The sequence below is a fragment of the Rhipicephalus microplus genome, chromosome X (genome assembly GCF_043290135.1).
Source record: "Rhipicephalus microplus isolate Deutch F79 chromosome X, USDA_Rmic, whole genome shotgun sequence".
Lineage (NCBI taxonomy): Eukaryota > Metazoa > Arthropoda > Arachnida > Ixodida > Ixodidae > Rhipicephalus > Rhipicephalus microplus.
Window position 1 is genome coordinate 342,361,529 of NC_134710.1, and position 24,007 is coordinate 342,385,535.

The 24,007-nt window shown below is 43.6% G+C and overlaps 2 protein-coding genes across 2 annotated transcripts; both read left to right on the forward strand.

Moving 5' to 3' along the window:
• The first annotated feature begins 718 nt into the window (after positions 1-718).
• On the forward strand, positions 719-2,739 carry LOC119165474 (uncharacterized). Its single transcript, XM_037417643.2, has one exon. The coding sequence runs from the start codon at positions 802-804 to the stop codon at positions 2,596-2,598; it is 1,797 nt and encodes a 598-aa protein (XP_037273540.2). The 5' UTR covers positions 719-801; the 3' UTR covers positions 2,599-2,739.
• Positions 2,740-14,827: 12,088 nt separating this feature from the next.
• On the forward strand, positions 14,828-17,548 carry LOC142777269 (uncharacterized). The gene is made up of 3 exons (XM_075881587.1): positions 14,828-15,034; positions 15,704-15,748; positions 16,299-17,548. The coding sequence occupies exons 1-3, from the start codon at positions 14,896-14,898 to the stop codon at positions 16,463-16,465; spliced, it is 351 nt and encodes a 116-aa protein (XP_075737702.1). The 5' UTR covers positions 14,828-14,895; the 3' UTR covers positions 16,466-17,548.
• Positions 17,549-24,007: the final 6,459 nt, after the last annotated feature.

The window sequence follows — 24,007 nt, forward strand, 5'->3', positions numbered from 1 at the left end:
TATTTTAAGTAGGAACACTACATTATTTTGGCGCAGCCGGCCATCGAAGCCATCATGTGGGTGACGTTCTTCATAGACGAGACCTCCGAGGAGATCATCTTTTCGAAGTACCAAGTTCAAGACGAAGCAGCGGTAGACCTACCTCGTGAGCTCAGCTCGGAAGAACTCGTAAACCTGGTTGTGGAAAAGGCAGCCGTAGACACTACTGAACTACGACGGAAAGGTGCTGTGAAAGTGAACTTGCGTGTGGCGACCTTCAACGACCTAGTTCTTGAACCAGCGCGTCGACAACACTCAGGATCACGATCTTCGACGGAAGAGGTGAGCCTCGTTTTGAAAGCTTTTCAGCTGCAACAGGAACAGATGCTTCAACAAAACCAAATAATGACATCTCTTATAAGCTCTCTGAATGCTGAGAGACCGACACCTAATTTCGTAGAACCTGATGCTTTCGACGGTGTGTCTTCAAATCCAGAAAGTTGGCTTGATTTCTACGAATATGCCGCTGGAAAAAACAAGTGGCTCTCTGATGAGGCTAAAATCACCAACATGCGCGTTTACTTGAGAGGTGTTGCGCGAAAGTGGTATGAAACATGCATTCTGGAAGACAGTGACGACTCTTGGAGCCAGTGGAGGAAAAAGTTTTTGACTGCATTCCGAAGCAATCCAGTAGAAAGATGGAACACGGCGCTTAATTTCAGGTCTGAGCAAAGCTGCCTTGTCGAGTACTTCTTTGAGAAACGCCGTCTTTTAAAGCTGGCGGAGCCTTTGCTTCCATCTACGGCCGTAGTTGCCTTAATAATGCATGGATTGCACACTAACGTGTTGAAGCAAGTGCAAATACTGTCACCAAAGACTCTAGATGACCTCCTCGCGTGTCTTCAGAACATACCATCAGCTTCGGAAACAAGCATAACCGCCGAGTCAAGCAGCTGTTTCAGTCGGAGTAAATCGGACTGGTCAAGCCACCAGAAGCGCATCACGCATCCAGGCGGGCTTCCAGCAGCTGTGACCGGCACCCGGCCCCTTCCGAAGATAACCGCCAACTTGGCAATGGGCGAAGAGAGTCGTTTCAGTGGCAGGAAGAAGCCTATCGTCGCCGAGAGGATCCTGGGAACGGTGAAGTGGTTTAATGTCAAGAACGGCTATGGCTTCATCAACCGCAACGACACTCACGAGGACATCTTCGTCCACCAGACGGCCATCACGCGCAACAACCCACAGAAGTTGCTGCGCAGCGTTGGCGAAGGTGAGACCGTCGAGTTTGACGTCGTGGTCGGCGATAAGGGCTGCGAGGCAGCCAATGTGACCGGACCCGATGGTGAGCCTGTTCAGGGTAGCCCGTACGCGGCCGACAGGCGCCCGTTCCGACCCCGCTGGATTCCACGTCGCAATCAACGAAGGCGCGGGCCGGCGTCAAGGCGTGGCCGAGGGGAAGATCGAAGGGAGGAAGCAGGAAACCGAGACTCATCGCGGTCACTGCCACCGCACCAGGACCAGAGCGACCCGGCTCCTAGACGGTGGATCATGGACGGCGTGGGGAGGCCCTACCCTTGGCGATACAACCAGCGTTTCAGAGGAGTGCCACGAGCACCTCCGCGAGCCCCACCACCGCCACCGCTTCCACCGCAGCGTTTCATTGTCGATGAGCCACGGCCAGCGTACGCCGAAGAGGAGGTTTTCAACGAACCCCCACCCCGGCGCCCTCCACGGCGGTTCCGTGGCCGCTACTTTCGTCGGCGACGTGGCCGCTCGCGAAGCAACATGGAAGCAGTAGGACAAAACGGCTCTGGTGGTGGCCGTTTTCAGAGCAACCTGGAAATGACAGGACGGAACAGCTCCGGAAGAAATCTCGAAGAAGGAGTACGGGGAGGTAACGGCGGAAGTGGCAACAGGAGCCAGGAGGACTTCCAGGACAGAGGGAGTGCCCCTTCGTGGCAACGACCTCCTCCGATGTACCGACACCCAAGGTCCCACCGACGCAGAACGAAGTCACCATCCAAGAAGGCCGGGGCCCGCTGCTCGCCTCGTTCTCGCGTCGATTACAATGTATCGATCAAGTTCTGTGCGCCATACCATCCTGCGGCGAATGGGCTTGCAGAACGTGCCATACGGGACGTGAGACAATACATCAAGATGTACGATAGTTTTCCTGGGGGATGGAAATGTTCTTTAGAAGCAGCCGTAAAACATCATAACCGATCCTACACAAGTGGCTTGGGGTGCAGTCCACAGTACGCTTCTACAGGAGAGACCCCTATTCTGCAGGCAGACCGTGAGTTGGGACTCTTGGAAAACCTCAAGATTGTCGAGGAGAGGCAACAAAAATCACAGGAGGAGAGGTACCGAAAACGAATGAAAAAGAATTTCGACAAGAGGCATCGAGCAGACATGCCAGACATTCAAGTCACCGACCTCGTACTAGTGAGAAAAGGAATAAGAGATTCCAGTGCCAAATTTTATGGGCCTTACTCTGTGACCAAGACAGCCACCCAGAACGGAATTTTGAAGACTGTCTGGTACACTGGTGAACGTGGATCTGTTGAATGTGCTTCAATTGGGAATGTCTTCAAGTATTACCCCAGGAGGGGTAATTAAAAGAAAGCGGGAAGGGTGAAGCGGTATGAGCCTTTGGACAGAAGATGAAGAAGCGCGAGGGCCGGGGCAGGAAGGAAGAGGAGGATGAAGTGAAAAATAAAGCAGATTAAGATGGACGCCAGTTCCATACTGAAGCTTTAATGCTGTTCCGTTATTTTAAGTAGGAACACTACATATATATATATATATATATATATATATATATATATATATTTCAGGTTAACCGGTCGTTCACTGCATCGTATATACGTGACGTAACGGCTTGCCATCGTTTACTAGACGACATGAACCACTTTCGCTGCCACTTGTGTTATAGACAGTTTATAAAATATTCTATATTCTTGCAAAGTGTGATTTCTGTGGCCAGGAGAAATCGCGCACCTCCTGAATGCACCGCAGCACTAGGCGATAAAGGAGTTCCTAAACCGTATTAGGCATGCCAACGAACGACTCTTCTTCGGAGCAAAATTTCATGATCATGCACGCACATGAGACCCGAGTTTAAAGCACAATTTTTGTACGCTTATTCTTAATCGAATGTAATATAACAGATCCTCACACTTCGTCGCCATATGCACCCTCCTCTTTTTTTGGTGGGGGGGGGGGAAAGGGCCAAACTTGTCGTCTCAGTACAAGTTTTTTTTTTGTCTGTCTCTTTGCGCCAGCTGAGAGTGTCAGCCATTCCTGTTGGCAAGGCTCCTATGTTTTGCTCATTTCCCCTGTAAACTCTGCGCATACCACGTCGGATGAAATAAGGACGTGTCATAACTCCGCGCACATTTTTAATTAATATTTTTAGAGGCGTGAACAAAGATGGCGTTCTTCTAACGTAAACATTTCTGATGAATGAATGATAATAATTGCTTTTCATGAAGAGTTTACAAAGGCAAACTTTTTGCTTCTCTTATTGAGGTGCAGTTCATGAAGGCGGTATGCGTAAATGTTCTTGTCCAACTTTTAGGAAGTTATAATGAGTAGCGTTAGAGCAAGCAATAGTTCTTAAAGTATGAATTTCTAGCAGTTAATACACAGGTATACGAGAAACACTTTAAAACTGACATTTCAGGGATGGTTTTGAAGAAGCCTCTAGCTCATCTTAAAACAGCAATGTGATTTTAAATGAAGGTTAAGCAAGCACAGAAAAGTGGCAGAATCTCGTGGATGACCGGTGTTCATTCGGCTTTTCAACGATTGGTGGACACGCACGTGATTGCCTCAAAGCCACCTATCCAACCTTAGCTTCTCGCGAAATAGGTCAGCAAATAACGAACATTAGAAGACAGAAGAAACGCCGATAGTGTGCGAGATTCCATCGTATAATCTAGTGTCCTTTCAAACAAATATCCTTCACCTATCATGGCGGTCTGGCGGTTGCTGTGCTCGACTGCTGATCCAATGGTCGCGGGATCAAATCCCGGCCGTGGCGACACCATTTCGGTGGAGACAAAAGGCTGGTGTGCTTAGATTTAGCTAGGAGCGCGTGAACGAACACCAGATAGCTGAAAATATCTGAGCCCTCTAGTACAGCGTTCTTAATAATCATATCGGGTTTTGGGACCTAAAATCTTGACGCTCATTATAATAATCTATTCTAACAGGGTGAAATTCAAGAGGTAAGTTTACTTAACTCGAATATATTTCAACGAAAGCATGACGCCCTTTTCAAGGCTTTGTCGATGGTGGCTCAACAACCATTGAACACCAGCCTAAAAACTTCAAATATTAGTGGCCAGCCCTCGGGAGCTGTCAACATTTATTTTAATGGCATTAGACATGAGCAACGCACCGCCAATACAATTACTCACCCCTGAGAATGGTTTCAGTTATATATATATATATATATATATATATATATATATATATATATATATATATATATATATATATATATATATATATATATATATATATATATATATATATATATATATATATATATATATATATATATATATATATATATATATATATATTGTCCTCCTACCTAGTTCAGATGGTCTGACAGCTGAATGCGAAAGGCAAGCGACAAGCTAAAAAAATATTGTTAGGAGCACTGTTTGGTAGCGTTATGAAACATGGAAACTTGAAGGCGTGGAATGAAGTCGTCTCTCGCGGGACAAGGACAAACCAATAAAGTCACAGAGGGAGGCCTTCGTCCTGACACGGCCAGGAATCACAGACGTTGCGGCAGTTGACAAAGTGTCCACCAGGATGTCATCACTGGGTTAAAAATTGTGCCCGTGCTGCGCCTGCCTTAGCAGTGGCTAGGGTATCTCATGATACATATGTATACTCTTCCTCGCTCTTGCGCTCCCGTACCCCCTCCTAAGCATTGTGTCTTTGCTCGATACATCGGATGGCACCGGCTTTCACCGTCGCTACAACCATCGCTAGTTTGGGGTACAGGCTAGTAGGCTACCCAAGAGCCTATTTTTACGGACGACGTCGTCGCGTACTCGTATACTGCTGCGATTGCAGGTAATTCAGAGGCATCTTAGAAACTTCTTAGCCTATGAATTGAATGATTTTTTTGTCACAGTATGATGCATTCATGTAAAAAAAATTTTCAGTCATTGTCCAGCTGTACTACTGTTATTTATAAAATTATTAGGGCGAAATGCAAGTGCGAAATCGCTGAAAAAAAATATTTTAGTTCTGCTGCACTAGGTGTCAAACTGCATAAATACGCGATTGAGACCATTTCACATGAGATCTTCTCTAGAAGCGTCGGCGCTTTATAATCGACTCACCCAAGACTAGGAGATTTAATATTCTTTCCATTCAACATGGATTCCAATGTTTTCTTTCTAACGTATACCCCTCCTTCATTTTGCTTCACTCTGTACGCCAGGACGCCTGTGTACAATGAGGGGTGACAAGTATAGTTTGGTCCCGTCTCCACGAGACCTTGTTACGCTGGAATCGTTGGTAGAATGCTGTTGGTAAATGTTGGTGTATGCTGTTGGAATGCGAACTAAAATGATACGGAAAAGAAAAAAGCAGTACTCGCCCTTGAACAGCTAGGATTTGGCAACAATAACATGTTGTAAAGAAATAAGGCAACATGTTATGCGTAATAACGTTGCTTTCTATTCGTTGCTCTCTATTCGTTAATAACGTTGCTTTCTATATTCACCTCCCTACGTCTTTATCTTTCGAAACTCCTGTAGCCCCATCTTGGTTTCTACCGAAATGACAGAGCCCATAGTGTCATCCTAGCCTTATGTGTCTGACCAAGTCAACCTGGGTCTCCAGATAACCGCAGCGCCATGGAACACGAGGAGATGAGACAGCTGGGATGTTTTTCGTGCCGTCTTACCGTCGGTACCAAACACTAAGGCGATCAAGTCCTTCTGTTTCCAGAGTTGCCGTTTACCTTCGTTAACCATAAGTCACTCAGATGCCATTTGCAGAGACTACGTTGTAATATCTCGGTTTAAAATTGGCGAGGAATAAGGAAGAATGTAGACTCAGGCTCTCTTTTTCGATGTCAGTCTTACTTTGAAACTGATAACTTCTAATCGGCATTCTCGTTTAGTAATGACTGGATAGCCGGGAAAGTTTCGATCACCCACGAAAACTTGTAGGAAGTGTCTGCACACACAGTGCACGCGCTCGTCAGCTCAATGGCGCACAGCCGCTCCACCTTCGCGTTGCACACCGACGCTTGGACTGCCACGGTGACTGCAGGTATACGTCGTGTGGTGGGCTGCTGCCCGCAGGACGTGGCGTTCGCCGAAGCGTAGCACGCTTGAGATCTGGCCCGTGGCCGAGTGTGGGTGGAGGTCTCGAGCTCTGTCCATTGGCATGCGTGGTTCGTAGAGCCCGCGGATATGATAGACTCTCACTCGGGGTGCAATTTCCAGAGAAAGCGCTCGGAGGTGACCACCAACGAACTGGCTGTGGTGAACTGAAGGTCAAGTTCGACTCGCCTCGCTGGCTGACGGACCAGGCGTGCGTCATCGCACCAGAGTGGCGCAGGTCGAGTGGCAGCATCGATTCGTGTAAGCGCATGTGCGCGTGGCGCGAAGCAACACCCGCATGCAGAATAGCACGACGACCCAGAGCACTGACTTGACCTGCGTGCATAATTGAATGCCATCCCAAAAACCCACAGAAGCCTGACTGCGCGCATGTAAATGCAACGATCAGTAACACTGATAGTTAGGGCAAGGTGGCATGGGTTCATGACTATAAACGGTGCGAACACGAGATCAGCCATCGTGTATTCTGCGTTTGTGCCTGGTGTTCTTGCGCCCGATGAAAATAAATCGATCTAATTTAAATGGGATTTAGGAACATTTCGTTGTGCCTTTTTTCCAACCACTATACGTGGAGTAATAACATTAAAGGATCCCAAATATTTTCCATGACACAGGCAGTGGCTCATCACTAAACAAAACAAAATAAAAATGGACACAAATTAAGACAAAAATGAACATGTTAGTAGTCTCAAAATGAATGGACATTTTTCTAGGCATGCCCGGACAACATGCTGTAATGCACGAGCTACTTCAGCCCTCAGGACCCAGTATTTTTCCAATTATGCACCTTGCCAACATTCTTCAGTGTAACATATACAATTTAGGGTGCACAGCTGAAAAACAGTACATCCAGATATTTTGTTCCTGTCTTGATCATGAGTGTCGATCAGGCAAGAAGCTTGCAAAAGGTGAGCTAACGTGAACAACACCAGCTTTAACTAGCCAGGCCCTACTTCGAAAGACATTAAAGTTAGCGTCCTCAGCCAATACTGCCATTCTTCCAAGAAATAAATAAGCGAACATGTGGTCGAAAAAGGCCACTCTAATTAGGCATTTCTATACACTAAAAGCAGAAATCAGTGCATCTAGGGATAACTGACTGAGGTAGCCAATTACAGGGGCCTAATGCCGTTTATTAACCACATTTTTACTCATATTTAGTGCCCACTCGCCAACATAGTAAAACCCTGCCCTGCGGGAGGAAATAAATAGGCACTTGTCCATCATCCTGCCTCAAATGTACATTATTACGTATACACATTCTTCGGGAATATCTTATTGTACAGTAGTTGTTTTCACATTATGACGTAATTGTAAATAGTGAGCTGTATCGTGTTTAAACTTTTCTCTGTTTAGCTCTTCCACCATATGTTCCTAAAGAAATAAGTAAATTAATATGCTGTACTCCCATGCTCGTGCTTGTGCTGCAGTGAACATATAATGAGGTTGTAGCCCTGTGAAGCTATTAGGTTCCACATTTTATCTGAGGCTTCTTTGTCGACTTGTAATTATGTGTTCAACAAAATCAAATGAATAACTTATTCACAGCTGGCTCTGGCTCTCTAGCACTATTCTGATCTACACGAACCATTTATTTCAATGGCACTGGAAAACTAAGCTCGTTGCAAACACCACTGAAAGTCCTTTCTCATCATCCTTGAAATTCTGTCTATTCGCGCGAAAGGTAATTTTCGCGCCGAATTTTGTCCATGCTAAACGTACATGGTGACGTACTTAGGAACTTTAGTTAAAGCATCTTAGAAAGCAGGGTGCCAGTGTGCAGTACATTTGTGACAGGCGTATAACCAAGCAGAGGCCCGAGTAGAACTCCCTCCCTTTCCCGAAACTAAGGGGCCTATTCCCCCGTTTTTCTAAATTATAGGCACTATAGTATCATCTGCGTGGCGTGGTAACAATCGCTCATGAACTCAGGGCGTGAAGATACTGATATTCTCCCGTACCTCATAACATACCCGCAAAAATAGAAATTTACGACCTTGTAATGTTAGCATCCATTCCTGCGAAATGATGTATCTGCATATCTGGCCGTTACAGATCACCAATTAGGGGAAATACTTGTTATGTTTATTGTATAATATTGGCTAAAGCTTTGTGCTGAAGCAGTTAGCGCATGCAATACTTGCGCTTGCTGAGTTGTATCATTTAAAGAGGTATTAAGTTAGAACTACTTCCGGTGACAACAACATGAACTCAAGCTGAGGAGAGGGGCTCGTGGGCCTTGATCGGCAAAAAAAAAAAAGTGGAGCTCACTGAGACTCACGTTAACGTACACTTAAAAGAAAAAAAAAAAGATTTTGCTTATAATAATCACTATTTGACAATGCGAAATCGCCACGCTTATTGCGCGAAGACGCTTAGTAAGCGATGCAGTGGTGACGCCACCTTTGAAATCCCACATCAAACACCGTGATGTCATATATTTTGGCGGCGTCTGCTGGGCCCTATGCACTTGTAATCAGTAAAGCTGAAGTAAATTGTCTTCTAAAAGGGCGAGAGACTTAAAGTGTCAAGTTTTAGGTAATCTCGCTTGAGCAAATGTTGCCACAATATGAAAAGTACGCGTTGCATTGCATGATGTAACCCGTCACGGCGTGCAATTTTGGCGTGAAATTTAAAATTGAAAGTTACATTTTCTCCTCAGTTACGAAACACATGAGGGTGAAATTAACGTAGTTGGAGTTCTTGAGTAGAATTTCAAATTAGATAGATGCATTGCATCACTTTAGCGTCCCTTTAAGAAATATATTTCGCCCTTAGGGCTCAATTCAATTAGGCTCAAAACTTTTCTTAAGCTCACTAGAAAATGCATATTCATCATCATCATAATCATCATCAGCCGGACTAGACCCACTGCAGGACAAATGCCTCTCCCATGTTCCACCGGTTTACTCGGTCCTGTGCTTGCTGCTGCCACTTCATACCAGCAAACTTTCTAATCTCATCTGCGAACTTAACTATCTGTTTTCCCCTTACCCGCTTGCCTTCTCTGGTAACCCAGTCACTTCACATTAATGACCTGTGGTTATCGTGCCTACGCACACGTGCTCGGCCCATGTCAATTTCCTCTTCTTGCATTCAACTATGATATCCTTAACCCCGGTTTGTTCCCTGACCCACTCTGCTGTCTTCCTGTCTCTATAAGGTTACACCTATCACTTTCCTTTTCATCACTCGCTGCGTCATTTTCAGTTTAAGCTCCACCCTCTTTGTAAACCTCCAGGTTTCTGCTCCGTAGGGTAAGTACCGGAAAGATGCAGCTGTTATATACCTTTCTCTTGAGGGATAGTGGAAATCTACCAGTCATGATATTAGAATGCTTGCCGAATGGGCTCCACTTCGTTTTTAATCTTCCAGTTACTTCAATCTCATAGTGCGAATCCGCGGTTATTACCTGTCCTAAGTGAACATAGTCTCTTACAACTTCAACTTTACTTCTACCTATCTCGAATCGCTATTCTCTCCGAGGTTGGTGTACATTACTTTCGTTTTCTGCCGGCTAATGTTAAGACCTACCTTTCTGCTCTCCTTGTCTAACTGCGTAATCATGAGTTGCAAATTCGTTCCCTGAGTTACTCAGCATGCAATGCTATCGGCAAAGCGCACGTTACTATAAGGTACTCTCCATTAACTCTTATCCCTATCTCTTCCCATTCTAGGCCTCTGAAAACCTCCTCTAAGCATGTGGTAAATACCATTGGGAATATCGTATTATTTCCTTGTCTTCGACGCTTCTTTATTGGTATTCTCTCGTTTTCTCAAGGGAGCACTATGGTGGCAGTTGATGTTGTGTAGATTTTTTTTAGGACATCGACGACCTGTTTCCGCAGTGTCTGCACGACTGCTGGTATCTCTACTGAATCAAATGCCTTCTCGTAAACTATGAAGAATGTTATATCATAATTATTTCACTAAAGTTATGGAAGTGGCGCTGTTGCGCTTTTTTCTTTTTTAAAATTCGCGGAGCTATTTTCTGTGTCTGTCTAATAAATTTTGAATTTTGTGAAGCTAGCGAAATGGCCACGAGTGCATCATCAGAGTGGCATGTAGTCATGTTCTTACATGGCACGCATATTATGATTATCATCTTTGGATATGTCATTTACCTTCGCCGTCTATTCTCGTCACGTAATACCAAATTTGTTATATGTGAACTAGCGAAATGACCACGAGCGCACCATGAGCGGGGCGTGTAGTCATGACTTATATGACACGCATGCCATGGTTTGCAGGTTAGGGTGTGTCACTTATGTTTGCTGCCCCGCCGCGGTGGTCCAGTGGCTAAAGTACTCGGCTGCTGACCCGCAGGTCGCGGGATCGAATCCCGGCTGCGGCGGCTGCATTTTCGATGCAGGTGGAAATGTTGTAGGCTCGTTTCTCAGATTTGGGTGATCGTTAAAGAACTCCAGGTGGTCGAAATTTCCGCAGCCCTCCACTACGGCGTCTCTCATAATCATATCGTAGTCTTGGGACGTTAAACCCAACATATCATCATCACTTATGTTCACTATGTGGTTCTCTCATGTCATACCAGTTTTGCAGTATTCCATGGGAACGAAACACCGCAAGAGCAGCAATACTATGAAATGTAAATCTTGAGATTCAAGCCATATATGTCATAATTGTCATGTTATGACTAACCACTCATGATCGTCCTACAATCAGGCTAGACATACCAATTTTGGTATTGATACAATTATCGAAATGGCCAGGAGAGCTGAATGTCGTAAGTGGATAGATAGATAGATAGATAGATAGATAGATAGATAGATAGATAGATAGATAGATAGATAGATAGATAGATAGATAGATAGATAGATAGATAGATAGATAGAAACGCAGACATGCTCAAAGTCGCTGAAGATCGCTAAGAAATGTTTTGCATAGAATACAAGTTTGAAGCCCTAGGTCTAGAAAGCAGGCAAATAGGAAGCACAATGTGAAATGTGAATTAGATGCCATGGGGCTTTTTGTGAAAGTAGAAAGAACAATTAAATCGTTCATTTTTTGATGCCTCTATATGAAGGCAGTAAAAATTGTACTGATTCCTGAATTTTCACAATTCTTTGAATTGTTATAGGCGTGATAAAAGCCAATATATCTTTAATGTTTTTCAGACCTCTTCGCTGTTGCCCCGCCGCAGATAATTTGTTCTCATGTAAAGGAGAAAGCAGCTATGTCTTCGCTTTTTGTACATGAAGATGTAAGTTTCTTGCACGTTTTGCTTAATGTACATGTCTTGAACGTTGTAATTGAATATTTTTCACATTGGCTCAACACCCTATTAAGAATTTGGGCCCGGATTCACAAAGCTCACTTACGAAAACATTTTTGCGCAAGAGAAATTTTGTTGCGTAAGTCGATTCACGAAACAAAAAAACGTCGTAAGAGGCCATAGTTGTCACATCGGCCGCTGCAAATAAAGCGCGCTGTGACTGCCCGGGAACATGTCAGCGATGATGATGCAGTTGCTATATTTGCTTACGTCCCCGAAAAGTGCTCGTAAGTGGATTCACGAAGCGAAATTGTGCGTAAAAACAGCATGGCTGAGAGAAAATCCCAAGAGTGGTCCGGACCACTCTTAGGAACAATGTGGCTACTTAGAACCTGCTGCCACAGTGGTATACTTTGGTGCCCTGGCTGGTTTTGAGTTAATTAACGCCCATTAAGGGCTGCCTGATGGCTGCTGGTGCGCTTTTATCTCTTTCGGCACTTTGAGCTTCGCGTGTTGTTTCCCTTGTACGCAGTGAATGGTGTTGACAACCACCACCGTCCAATAAGTTCAAAGTCGCAGTAATTTAAGAATTCTATTGGGCGTCAATGGCATAAAACTACGCATGTTAAGATTTGTGGTTGGATGAAAACCAATGTGATACGTGAATGGTCGGTGCATTCGAACGCGACATGACATAGGATCAACCTTATTTGTTATGTTGTTGTGTTGCGCCCCATCTCATCCAATTAAAAGTGAGACTCGAGATCCTTGCCTCATTGGTGGAAATTACCACCAAAGAGGTTAATGGGAGCACATTCTTTGCAAGCTATTGGAAATAAAAATGAGAGAAAGTTTCCAGTGAGTGGTTCCTAAAGTTTGTGCTCTAGTGTACTTTCATTGGCTCTAACTGTCCAATGGTTGCGATCTCTGAAATACAGCTGTTGATACACTTTGGGACGATGTGGAACAAAGCGTACTTCGTAAACCAAAGCGTATTAGGGGTGCGCGTGATTACGCATGGAACTACAAACAAATCATGCATTTTCACCTTCACTGTTCAGACACCGATATGGACCGTGATATTATGGCAAGCAATCGGAATGAAATGACCCTAGTAACTTTGTATGACACCAAAAATATGCAAACCTTCACGATTCTGGAGCAAACCTTGGCTGAATTCATCCCTGCGTCAGTTACCAGTCATTTAACTTGGCGCACGAACATCATTCAAAGGTAGAGCGAGCCACTGACATGTATCTTGTGCGACGTAGTGACCACTTGACCTGAGAATAATAGCGTTGCGAAGGCGAATCCCCTGTCGCATGCTCTGATCGAAGCAGACGACGGCTTGGCCGACAGGCACAGCTTGTTTGTTATTGGTTGTGAACCAATACCCTCTACACCAGCTCACTCCGTGACGTTGCCAAAACACTTCTTTCATCTGGCACGCATGTCCTGTTCGTCATATCACCCTCCTCGCACATAAGAGAAATTTTTTTCACGCCGCGAAAATAGTGCAAGTACTTTCTAAGAGCTCTCTTACGTGCGGTGCAGTTGTCGAAAACAACATGGCGTCGTAAACAGCATATCGGTCGGTGCGACTTTCAGCAAATGCTTCTCGCACGAGTTACTTCAGCGTTTAACCGGATGTGTTGTGATTACAGCAGCTCTTTCAGTGCGTGTGAGCAGTGCGGAAAGCTGTGGCAGTGCAATGGTGTACGGTGAAGCGCAGCGAAGCCTGTGCGTCGGTGTGGTTATCAAGCGGGAATCGGCGTCGATGTATCGACGGCAACTAGCACTCGAGAAGCCTGCAATGTGTGTTTGTGTGCCGGTAACAGTTCGTTCGCTTGACTTTCCAGTCTCTCAGTTGGGTGCTGTGCGCCATTTCGGATTGACAGCGTTTTGACACGTTACTTGAGTGACCCCAAGTACGTACGGAAACGTATGAAGTACGCGCTCGGTTCTTGCTTCACCACTAGTTAGCCCGTATGCTTCTATTTACTTGAGAGCAATGTACTGTTCGGGAGTGAAACGATGTTCGTTGTGAACAGTGGTGCTGTGTTGACGTTCCAAGACTTGTGAACAAGCTGTGCTTGTGTGACCGAAATTGAAAGACAGCGTTGATAACTGTTTTGCCCGGTGAAGTTTTGGTAGGGCAGCTTGGCGCTTTTGTTTATTAAGTCGTCACTTCTCCTTTTTGTGATAACCATAGTCCTAGCGCTGTGATGTGATCAACCAAAACTGCCAGATGCTACATTCTGTTGTGGATCGTGTTACTTTGGAAGCGCGCCAAGACTGTTCTTCGGTAACAACTTGAGAGTTCTATGGGGCAGTGAGAGCCCGTGAACGTCAAGCTTCCCTCCGGCCCCCAGAAAAAGCAAAGATTTCACCGGTGCCTTGCTTTGGATGAAGTTGTAGGCCAATATCGCCTAACTACAGGTTTCCGAGTTCGTCTGGCCATCGTTTTTCACGGCACTAGAGCCTTGACAACAGCCGGTCATGGCCAGTTCTTACACTTTATCAATGGACGTGCACGCCTGGCCAGCCCTTCATTGCTGTCATTGGCAGCTTCCAGTCTGCAGATGCCCTTTGCCTGTTGGCCGTACTTGGTTCCTCATGACACCGACGGCTACTAAATTCTGCCATCGGTGAGTTCACCTTGCAGAACTAAATTTCACCAGTACTATAATTCACGCAGTTCTATAACGTGTGCAAGTTTTTAAGCCCATCAGATGTAATGTTTCTCTATGGTAAGTTGAAACATGAAAAATATACTACTACTGTTATATACATACATATATTATGAAGCAAATACATACAAAGTTTTTTGTGATTTGATACAAGTGAGCTCTTGTTTGATTATGAGGTTGGGCCTGTCGATTGACCACGTTTGATAGTTGGAAAGTTAATGTGAATTTATTTTTCAGAAGCCAGGTTGGACTTGAAAAATGTATGTTATTTTGGAAAATTAGTTCTATAGACGATTACCACTGTGCTAGTACTATACTTCAGTAGGACATATATATTGCGGTACGTAAATTTTACATGAGGCTTCAGTTTATTTCAAAGTGATTATAGCAGATTTTGGTCACATTAACGAAGTGATAGCTTCCTCAAATAAGTATTAGAAGTGAGTGCTTTAATGATTGTTTTTAAATATCTCGTTTTTGGCTCTTCACAGATCGCAGAGATTGGTTTGTTAATGTCCTGTGATTCATTGGTTGAACATTCTGGCACATCAATCCTCATCATTACTTGGAGCACCTGTACAAAATTAGGAAGGACGCGTTCTCTCTAACTATGCAAGCCTATGTCACTGCTGGGACTGTTATCATTCAGCGGATGGGGCGTGGAAGCATGCATGGCAGCCTCATCTGGAAGGACTGCGATCTGCTTGGGAGCTTCGAGCGCACAAAACTGCCTAACGGCTGGCTGCAAGGTAAGTTTTTCTTTAATACATACGATTATGTGAACACCACTTACTGTGCACAAATAGGAAACCCAAGCATGGTTGCTTTCAGTGGATACCTGTAATATTCTTACACATAATTCTTATTCAACATTTATAGAACTAAATTGCAAGATAATTGAGAATGTTGAAAGCGGAAAGCCTGCAGCTTATGAATGAAACTCCAATAATCTGAGGCTCAAAAGCTTGTGCTTTGACACGAGCACAAATACTTTGATTCCTTATTGGGCTCTCGAGCTTGTGACTCCCTCTGTGGATCAAGTGCTCTGGAAGGAAATAGCAAGTGGGTGAAAATTGCCTGGCTGTTCACAACTTGTAAGGAGAAAGACCTATTGAAGAAGCTTCAGATGACATAGGGCCAGTAACAGCATCTTTTACCTAATGTAGCTTTTTCTCTCTCAGTGCTGTTGCTTATGTTTCAGCCGAACATGTTCACCACGATTGCATTGTGATATATTTTTCTACAAATTGTACCTGACCTAAGTATGCATTGTTGATCTCTAAAGGTGACGTTCAGTGTGTTTCAAAGCCATGGCTTCTCATTTCTCTGTCTGTGGCTAGCCTATTTCAGCAGCAGAGCGATGCAGCTTGCACACATGCAATCCAAGTCATGGAGCGCTCCTTTGGTGTTCTGTGCAGGACGCAGCATATCCATCCGGCAAGACACTGGTATCAACAATAATGGTGAGTGTTGGTGGCACCTGTAGGAGCCCGTTGTGTTTGTTGCGTATGATTATTTCCTCTGATGAAGTGCATTTTTGAAAGGTTTTCTTCATTTAGAATAATAGATGTCAGCAACAAGCACACTCATAATCCACAAGTTCTTTGTGTCTTCTAGACTGCCCATTTGCTCCTATACGCAGTACCGTGAGCTGGCTATGTTAGACAGCCTTAAAGTTAGGAACATTGGCTGTTGCGTTGTAATGCCGTCTAACTTGTATTTATTAGTGAACTTATTTGTGGTCTGCTTCTCGCACCTAGTGTAAAGTCAAAATAGAAGAAACTTTATTGGCTTTTTATGTCTGGCGGAAGTTTCATGCCTTCATCTATAACATTGTAGTTTTGCTCTTGTATCATATTAAATATATTTTCAGTCTTCACTGTTTGTGTGTGTGTGTGTTGAGGCTTGTCATTGGCTTCTGAAAATACAATATCTGTAAATATGAGCACATAATTGACAACTATACACTCCTGCATGTAGCATGGTTGTAACAATGATCTGTATTTTTCTAAGTTCCAGCAGTAACAAGGGGTTTGGTGCTCCACGGTCATGTACAGTGTATCAAGAACAGAGCACAGAAGACCAACAAGTATAAAGGGATTGCCAGTGACTGTTCTCCTGCTCAAAGTTTACAACAGCAGAAAGAGCACATTGTGATGTCAGGAGCAGCTGCTGCTTAACTTCTTAGCAGTGCATTATTCAGCAGTTCCTTTGCTTGCATTCAAAATTATTTAAATTTTGCATGGAAGATACCAAACTATGACACTAATTTAAAAGCTGCTGTAGTGTTAGTGGGCAAATATTTTTGAGCTGAAGTTTTTAACATGTGTGTTAAGTGCCTGCGTGCCTCTACATTTACATGCCAGAAATCACAGCATCCATGGCCGCCAATGGTAACTGTGTCTGCATTCTTTGTAGTACAAGAAGTAAAGCCATGGATGCAGTAATCATGTACTTAGTCGATGTAGTCCTTCAGTGTACACTCATTTGTATAGCACCAATGATGCCATGAGTGTATAAGCTCTGGAAAGTGAATCTATGTGAATTATTTTATTTGGAAGGAAGTAGATCATCACTACTCCTAGTATATCTTAACAGAAGATTTTAGTGCTTGGGTATTATCCCACTGCCTGTCCGTCCTTCAACAGTCTACTTATCTACTGTGTAAGTGTAACTTTTTAAATGTATACTTTGCTCGGATAGGTTTGTTCATAATGTAATGCAAGTGACTTATCATCTATGCAGCTCTACTCAGACTAGAAATAAAAGGACTTATTTTTATATGTAGCTATACCATGCATTCACTTGTGTTTTTCTAGGTGCCTGTACAATTGTTTAGCCCTACAAAAGTGCTGGTATACTCTAATATTGAATCTGGCATCTTAAAATAGTTTGTTAGTGGAAGTAAGAATGTGTTTACAATCAATATTACTATCCTCAGATGAACTGTGAAAACTCTGTGGAAATTTATTTACATTTTTTGAACTTTGTGAAGGCAAATGTTGTTATGTTCTTTTATTGTGGTCCCTGTTTCATGCAAATGACACATAATTACTTTGCAGTGGCATAGTATTTGTTGTTATTTTACACATATGTGCTGAGCAACATCGCAGTTGAGGCCAGCAGCAAGACATACATGCAGTGCACTGGAGCATCACCTCACATAGTGTACAGTCTTTGCCCACCAGTAAACTCAATATTTTTCAAGCAGACTAATAGACAGCTGTATGGGAACTGTGTTGATGTGCAAACTTTGAAGTCTTCTTGAGGAGTGTTTTTATCATTTTTGACCAAGTGAAGTAGTTACCCAAGGCCACAACTGGTGGGAATGTGGTGGTTTCCTCTCTCCAAAAGCACTCTTACCAGCTGCCTCAATGTTAGCATGGGGTGAATTCACGAACTGGAAAAATAATTGGTCTTTGTTTTCTTGGCCGAAAGAGTCGCTTCCACCGTTGAGCCACCACGCCGCGCCAGAATAGAAACTTTTAGCTAAATAAAGTTGATTCTACTTTTGAGAAGTGTTTTGGGGAAGCGAAATGGCACCTATAGCTGTCAATATAAACACTGTTTGCACCAAGGAGCTTAGTAACTTATAATTGTAATATTCATGTTTTGTCTAGAATTTACTCGTGCTGTGCCAACTTTCAGCCCAAGTGTCCTAACATGCTTTGTTAGTGGGTTGTAAGTGAGCCAAGCTATGTAAATAAACAGAGTGATATTGCGGACATGCACAAAATATTGATGCACAGCCCTTTTCCTTACCATGACATTGTCAAGGGCTTTATTCTTGTGTTTTTTATAAAAACTGCTTGTCACTGGGCAGCAGCAGAAAACTATGCATCAAGCTTTTGCGAGATAATTCGAGAAACACCGTGTTCAGACATAACAGTGCCGGTGGATATCTCTCGTAAGTTACTTTCTGTAGTATATTCAAAATGAGTGTATTAGAATTGTTGTTTTATAGCCATTCATTTTAATATTTACACATGAGTGTGTGTGTGTATGTATGTATGGGTGTACATATGTATATGTGTGTGTGCGTATATGTATGTATGTATGTATGTATGTATGTATGTATGTATGTATGTATGTATGTATGTATGTATGTATGTATGTATGTATGTATGTATGTATGTATGTATGTATGTATGTATGTATGTATGTATGTATGTATGTATGTATGTATGTATGTATGTATGTATGTATGTATGTATGTATGTATGTATGTATGTATGTATGTATGTATGTATGTATGTATGTATGTATGTATGTATGTATGTATGTATGTATGTATGTATGTATGTATCTTTTAAATGAGAATCCGTTTATCATTGGTGAGTAAGTTTGGTAATGATTTGGCTGAATTTGCTTCTAGTTATTTCTCTTTTGAGCCTATATACATTTCAATTTGTTTTGTACTGCACAAAAATAAATTTAACCTTACACAGAATATGTGTGTTCGAAGAAGTTTCATTTACCAACCTACAGTCATGGGCAAGAAATTGGGTAAAATGGAATGAACCTGCGAAGATTAGTTTCGAACATAGCTACTCTACATGGCATAGCTCGTACACATTGCGTTGGTTGAATATGTCGATTTCAACCTTTCAATTTTAATCGGAATAAGCACGCTATCACCCGTGGTTGTATATGTGTGTGATATTTATGCATACTGTGATACCGGTTCGCAATTAAAATTAAGGTCACAAACCTAGTCAAGCTGAATACACAAATTTTGTCCAAGCACCTTTAATCTGCACTGGAACTGTTGTTAATAAAAAATAAACTTCAGTTTAGAAATTTATTCTAGTAACCAAAAGCAGGGTATCTCTTTATCACACAAATCAAATTGCCATTGTTCTGTTCCATTCTGAACAATAGGGGACCCTCTCAGCAGAACTCGATTACCTGCTATAGTTCATTTTAACCATTGACAGCGACATTACACTGAAGCGTGCAGCATGACAAATAGCGGGAGAGAAGACACAAACTAATCACTCTGTTTGCGTCAGCTCTAACTGTCCGTGCTCTTTGGTCTTGCTGCATGTGATGATGCCCACCAAATTAGCACGAAAGCGTGTCCCTACAAAGGCAGTCAACTTGACTGCAAGCAGTTAGCTCACTGCATGTGTAGATTTTCTTCAAAACACCGTGAAGACTGATTGCTGGTCGAATATCCAAAGACGTGAGAAGTAATATACCAGGTATGATATTGGTATTTCAGCACTGGACACTTTTGCGATAAGAGAGGATGGAGGAGAAAATTATGAACCCTCAATTGTTTAATTTTTGAAGGAGCACAGTACAGCGCTTTTGGGTCAAAAGGGGAGTGAAAGAAGCAAGTGCGAAAGCCTAATTCTCAAAAATCTAGTACCCGCAACCACGCATAATGTCAGGCCGGGCAACCTCTTGAAAAAAAAAGTGCTCAGTGATTCTGCGAATCGAACCAAGTACCTCCTAGATTGTAGTTGAGCGCTGTAACCGCTCGTCCACTGCAGCAGTGCTTGTGTTCGCCCTATTGCTGATATATCGTCATTCCTTCGAATGAAGCCAAATGCAAAAACGTCCGGTGAAACGTTGTCAAAAAATAGAAAAAATAGTTAGAATGCGTTTTCCCAAGGTTACTAGAAGATAGAAACCGCCACGTGTGACTGTATAACCGTGCACTATTTATTCTTGTACATTACTGTCATGACGTTGGAATAGCCGGCTCTAACGTACGCTACCTTCTCATATTTTGTCAAATATAGATAAGAAAATAAAAATATATATCGGCCTGTGACAACGCTAATCAACTATTATGAGTTCACTGTCACTAGTGTCACTTTCACTAGATGAATGCTCAGTTTGCTTCCATTATCGTTATTTAGGAAAGTATTGGCTCATTAACTCAACTCTCTTAATTAGCATTTATTCTCACACCTAAGGACAGTCACACATCATCTCGCTTTCTGAGTGGCTGTCCCTCCCATATAACGCGTACTCCACTTTTTTATGCTCTCCGAGCATCTGACCCTGTTTTGCGGAGACATTCCCTGACGTCTGCTGGGCCAGAAAATTGTCTTTATTATCTATCAATTTCAAGCTTTCGCGAAGCCGAAACGAGAGTCTCTCTCTCTCTCTTTTCATCCTTTTCGCACGTGTGATAACGTCTCTCGACCTCAAGACTCGTATACACGTCCCTTGCTTCGTTTGCGCACTCAAACAACGCTGGGCGAAATATTTGCACCGTGTTTTGTGAAAAGCATTAGCACTGAGACACCTCCCGACGAGTCTCCCTCATTTTACGTAGACATATACCTAAGCGTAAGCGTATGCACGTTCTCGCATTCCGGCTTTATAAAAACGCTGCGGTGCATGGAACCAGCGAAATTGCGCTCACAACTTCATTTGATTACTGCTGTTATCTATTTCCGCACAATTCGTCTGCAGGCACCAAAGTCGCTCATGTGTATTGTAATAAGAATATTGTAACTTTGACTATAGGTACAAAACACCCTTACGTTCACCACTATACCGTGCTAGATTGCACCGAATTAGTTAAGTAGCAGCGCAGCTTCAATGAAATGTAAGGTAACTGGTCGCGTTAAATAGGGGAAGACATTCGAGGCACATTTTCAAACATTGCATGCATCGATTTATGTGTGGTTTCATTTATGTGGTACACCTGGAGTGTTGTTTACTTGTACTTGGCGAGATAGTGCATGGATTGCTCGGTGGCTTAAGGCCATCGAGCAATTATTTTTTTAGCTGCAGTCGTTAAATAAAGGCGAGTGCTTGGCTTTGCACAGCCCACCAAAACGTCTATTACAACGTACGCGGCATCCCGTAAGCGCTGTAGCAGACGCTCGCGGAACTGAAACTTAGATGCAGCAAATCATTTTGCTATCATCGTATACTCTCGATGCTAGACGCTTTGCGTGCTCCCTTGATATTGTCGGCACACACTTCTTTCTTTTCTTGTCGTTTCATCGGCTATCGTGTGTCCTCCTTGCCCTCTTAAGTGCCGAATAAGTTAAATTCATACCCGCGCTATAGTAATCCCTCTAGATAAGAGAACTTTTGGCTAAGAAAATGCGTAGCCAAAGAGAAAGCTTTGTGAATTCGGCCCTTGATTCTTAGGTGCAGGATTTCGTTAGTGCGATTTTTAAGCTGTAGTGTTACACTTAACTGCGGTTCGGGAAGTAGCTATCGGCTGGAAAACTATCTTATGTGGATTATACGAAATTATTTGAACGTTTGGGTTGTATGCTTCGAGTTAAGTGTTGTTAATTACATGCAATTTTATAGGATAGGCACTACACATTCTTAATATATGGTGTGGCCAGTACAGCATGAACATCATCTCATGAGAAATTATATTTGCTCTTATCAAAGGATGAGAGGGTGCTGCTTACGCCACGCGTAGTTTATTCCGGCCTCAGCCTAGAACAAGCCCAGTTCCTAAACCTACACGTGCATGACCAAAAGAATCTTCCGCGTCAGTAATGCCGAAGAAGGAGGGACAGCACTGATGAATCTACGTTTTGATTTTTAACATTTTTTTCTCAGCATGAACAACAATTCGCCGAGAAATGTTACTACAAAGTTTGTCAACAAAGTTGTTCAGGCAGTGCTGACAAGTTCCGTGTCACATTGCCCGAACAACTTTTTTTAATGTGATCATGGTAGACGGTAAAATAACGTTATTTGTGTAAGTCATTTTATTGACATTTCATGCTGAACGTCCCAGCCATTTTGGCGACTATCTCATTTGATAGTTGCCAAACTCTTCATATTGACACAATGTGACTTCAAGTTACGCGCGCCAGCCGATACTTGTGCCCTCCAGATGGTTTGCAACGCACGAGCCTGCAGGGCCCAGCTGCGCGTGAACCATGTTGGAAAAAAGGAGAACGTGAAAGAGGAGGCAGAAGTGAATACTCGAGACAACTAGATTTAGTTTTAGCTGTGTTATTATTCTCGGGCCCAAGTTCGCCCTGCCTACGTTAGCTTATTAAAAAGTGTTCTTTGAACCGTGCGTTACAATATTTGATTATAGCACAGCTGCCGCCTTGAACTTTCTCATTAACTGCAATGGAAACTTTAAAGGCGGCCGCTGTCGTATGACCAAATAGGAAGATAGCTGCGAATGGGAAACTTCAAACATTTTCTTCCTTAAAACAAAAGTCACAGTGATAATAATAGCCATATAAAAATAACTCTTTATTTGCTCTCGCTGTAGGTGTAAAGTTGATTTCTAATTGAACCACCGCATGGTACAAATTGCGTCTCAATATAGTCAAAAATGACAATTTAGTGAAATTCATGATTTTTTCTTGTAAAGCTTAGGAGCTTTAGAGGTCTAAAATATTTTTTCTCTAAATATATCTTCTGTGGAGTAATCATTTACCGCTCAGATATTCATACAAAGTACAGTGTTTCAATAAAGAGTTCAAACGTGACGCATTTTGGCTAAATACTTGGAGGCATATGTGCCAGAAACATCTGGTATTATTACTGAGCATCAAATACCTTACAGAAGCATTTTACCTAACATGTAGACTGAATTCAGTATAGAAAGAAGAAGCGGCGGTAAACAACAGCCTGATGAAATTCCAGGAAGTTCAGAAGGCAGCCACATGACCAAGAATTTTTTTCTCTCTTAAATACTCTAGCAGTTCACTGTATTCACTGCAGTAGACCAGCACGATTTTTTTAATACGTTTGAGGCAGTTGCCAAAATGGCTGGGATGTTTGGCGTGAAATGACCCAGCTGTGTCATTAGCTATAAATATGCATTACTTTTAGGGGCGAAGCTCCTCAAGGCGTGGGTCTGTCCATAATCGGCATATGTATGTAGCCACCTCTAGTTTGTAATAGAATCCGTTCGCTGTTGGCGCGCGCTCCGAGTTGCCCGATGGATAAGGCCACCCCTAGTTTCTAATAGAATTCGTTCGCTGTTGGCGCGCGCTCCGAGTTGCCCGATGGATAAGGCCACCTCTAGTTTGAAATAGATTCCGTTCGCTGTTGGCACGCGCTCCGAGTTGCCCGATGGATAAGGCCACCTCTAGTTTGTAATAGAATCCGTTCGCTGTTGGCGCGCGCTCGGAGTTTCCCAATGGATAAGGCCACCTATAGTTTGTAATAGAATCCGTTCGCTGTTGGCGCGCGCTCGGAGTTTCCCGATGGATAAGGCCACCTATAGTTTGTAATAGAATCCGTTCGCTGTTAGCGCGCGCTCGGAGTGGCCCGATGGATAAGGATGCAGAGCAGCGAGCGCGCAAGGCGGCGGCAGCGCGTGCTCGCCCACAGAATCCCAATGTGCGAGCCCGCGAGGCAGAAGCGCTTCGTGAAGCTGCGCAACGCCGCCGCCAAGATCCTGCCGTACGAGAGCGGGAGGCCGAAGCGTGTCGTCTGGCTGCGCGACGCTGCCGCCAAGATCCCAGCGTTCGAGAACAAGAAGCCCAAGCGTCACTGCAACGGCGCGAGGACCCTGCCGTACGCAAAGCGGCACGGCTGCGGCGCGAAGAGGATCTCCGAAACGTCAGAGAACGGGAATTGGCAAAAAAGCGCGCGTATCGGCAGACAGACCCCGATGCTGTGAGAGCTCGTGAGGCGTCTGCAAAACGCATCAGGCGAGCTCAGCCCCAAGGCGCTGACGCGCGGTTTAAGCGAGACCTTTCTAAGCGTTACGTTCGGACACAGTTCCAGTGTGTGCGACAGATTGTGGTTCTCAAATA

Bases quoted from the DNA above. Each gene is read 5' to 3' on its own strand.
- LOC119165474 (XM_037417643.2), top strand. From the start codon at position 802: ATGCATGGATTGCACACTAACGTGTTGAAGCAAGTGCAAATACTGTCA.
- LOC142777269 (XM_075881587.1), top strand. From the start codon at position 14,896: ATGCAAGCCTATGTCACTGCTGGGACTGTTATCATTCAGCGGATGGGG. The intron at 15,035-15,703 runs GTAAGTTTTTCT...TGTTCTGTGCAG, and splicing joins GCCTAACGGCTGGCTGCAAG to GACGCAGCATATCCATCCGG. The intron at 15,749-16,298 runs GTGAGTGTTGGT...TATTTTTCTAAG, and splicing joins CACTGGTATCAACAATAATG to TTCCAGCAGTAACAAGGGGT.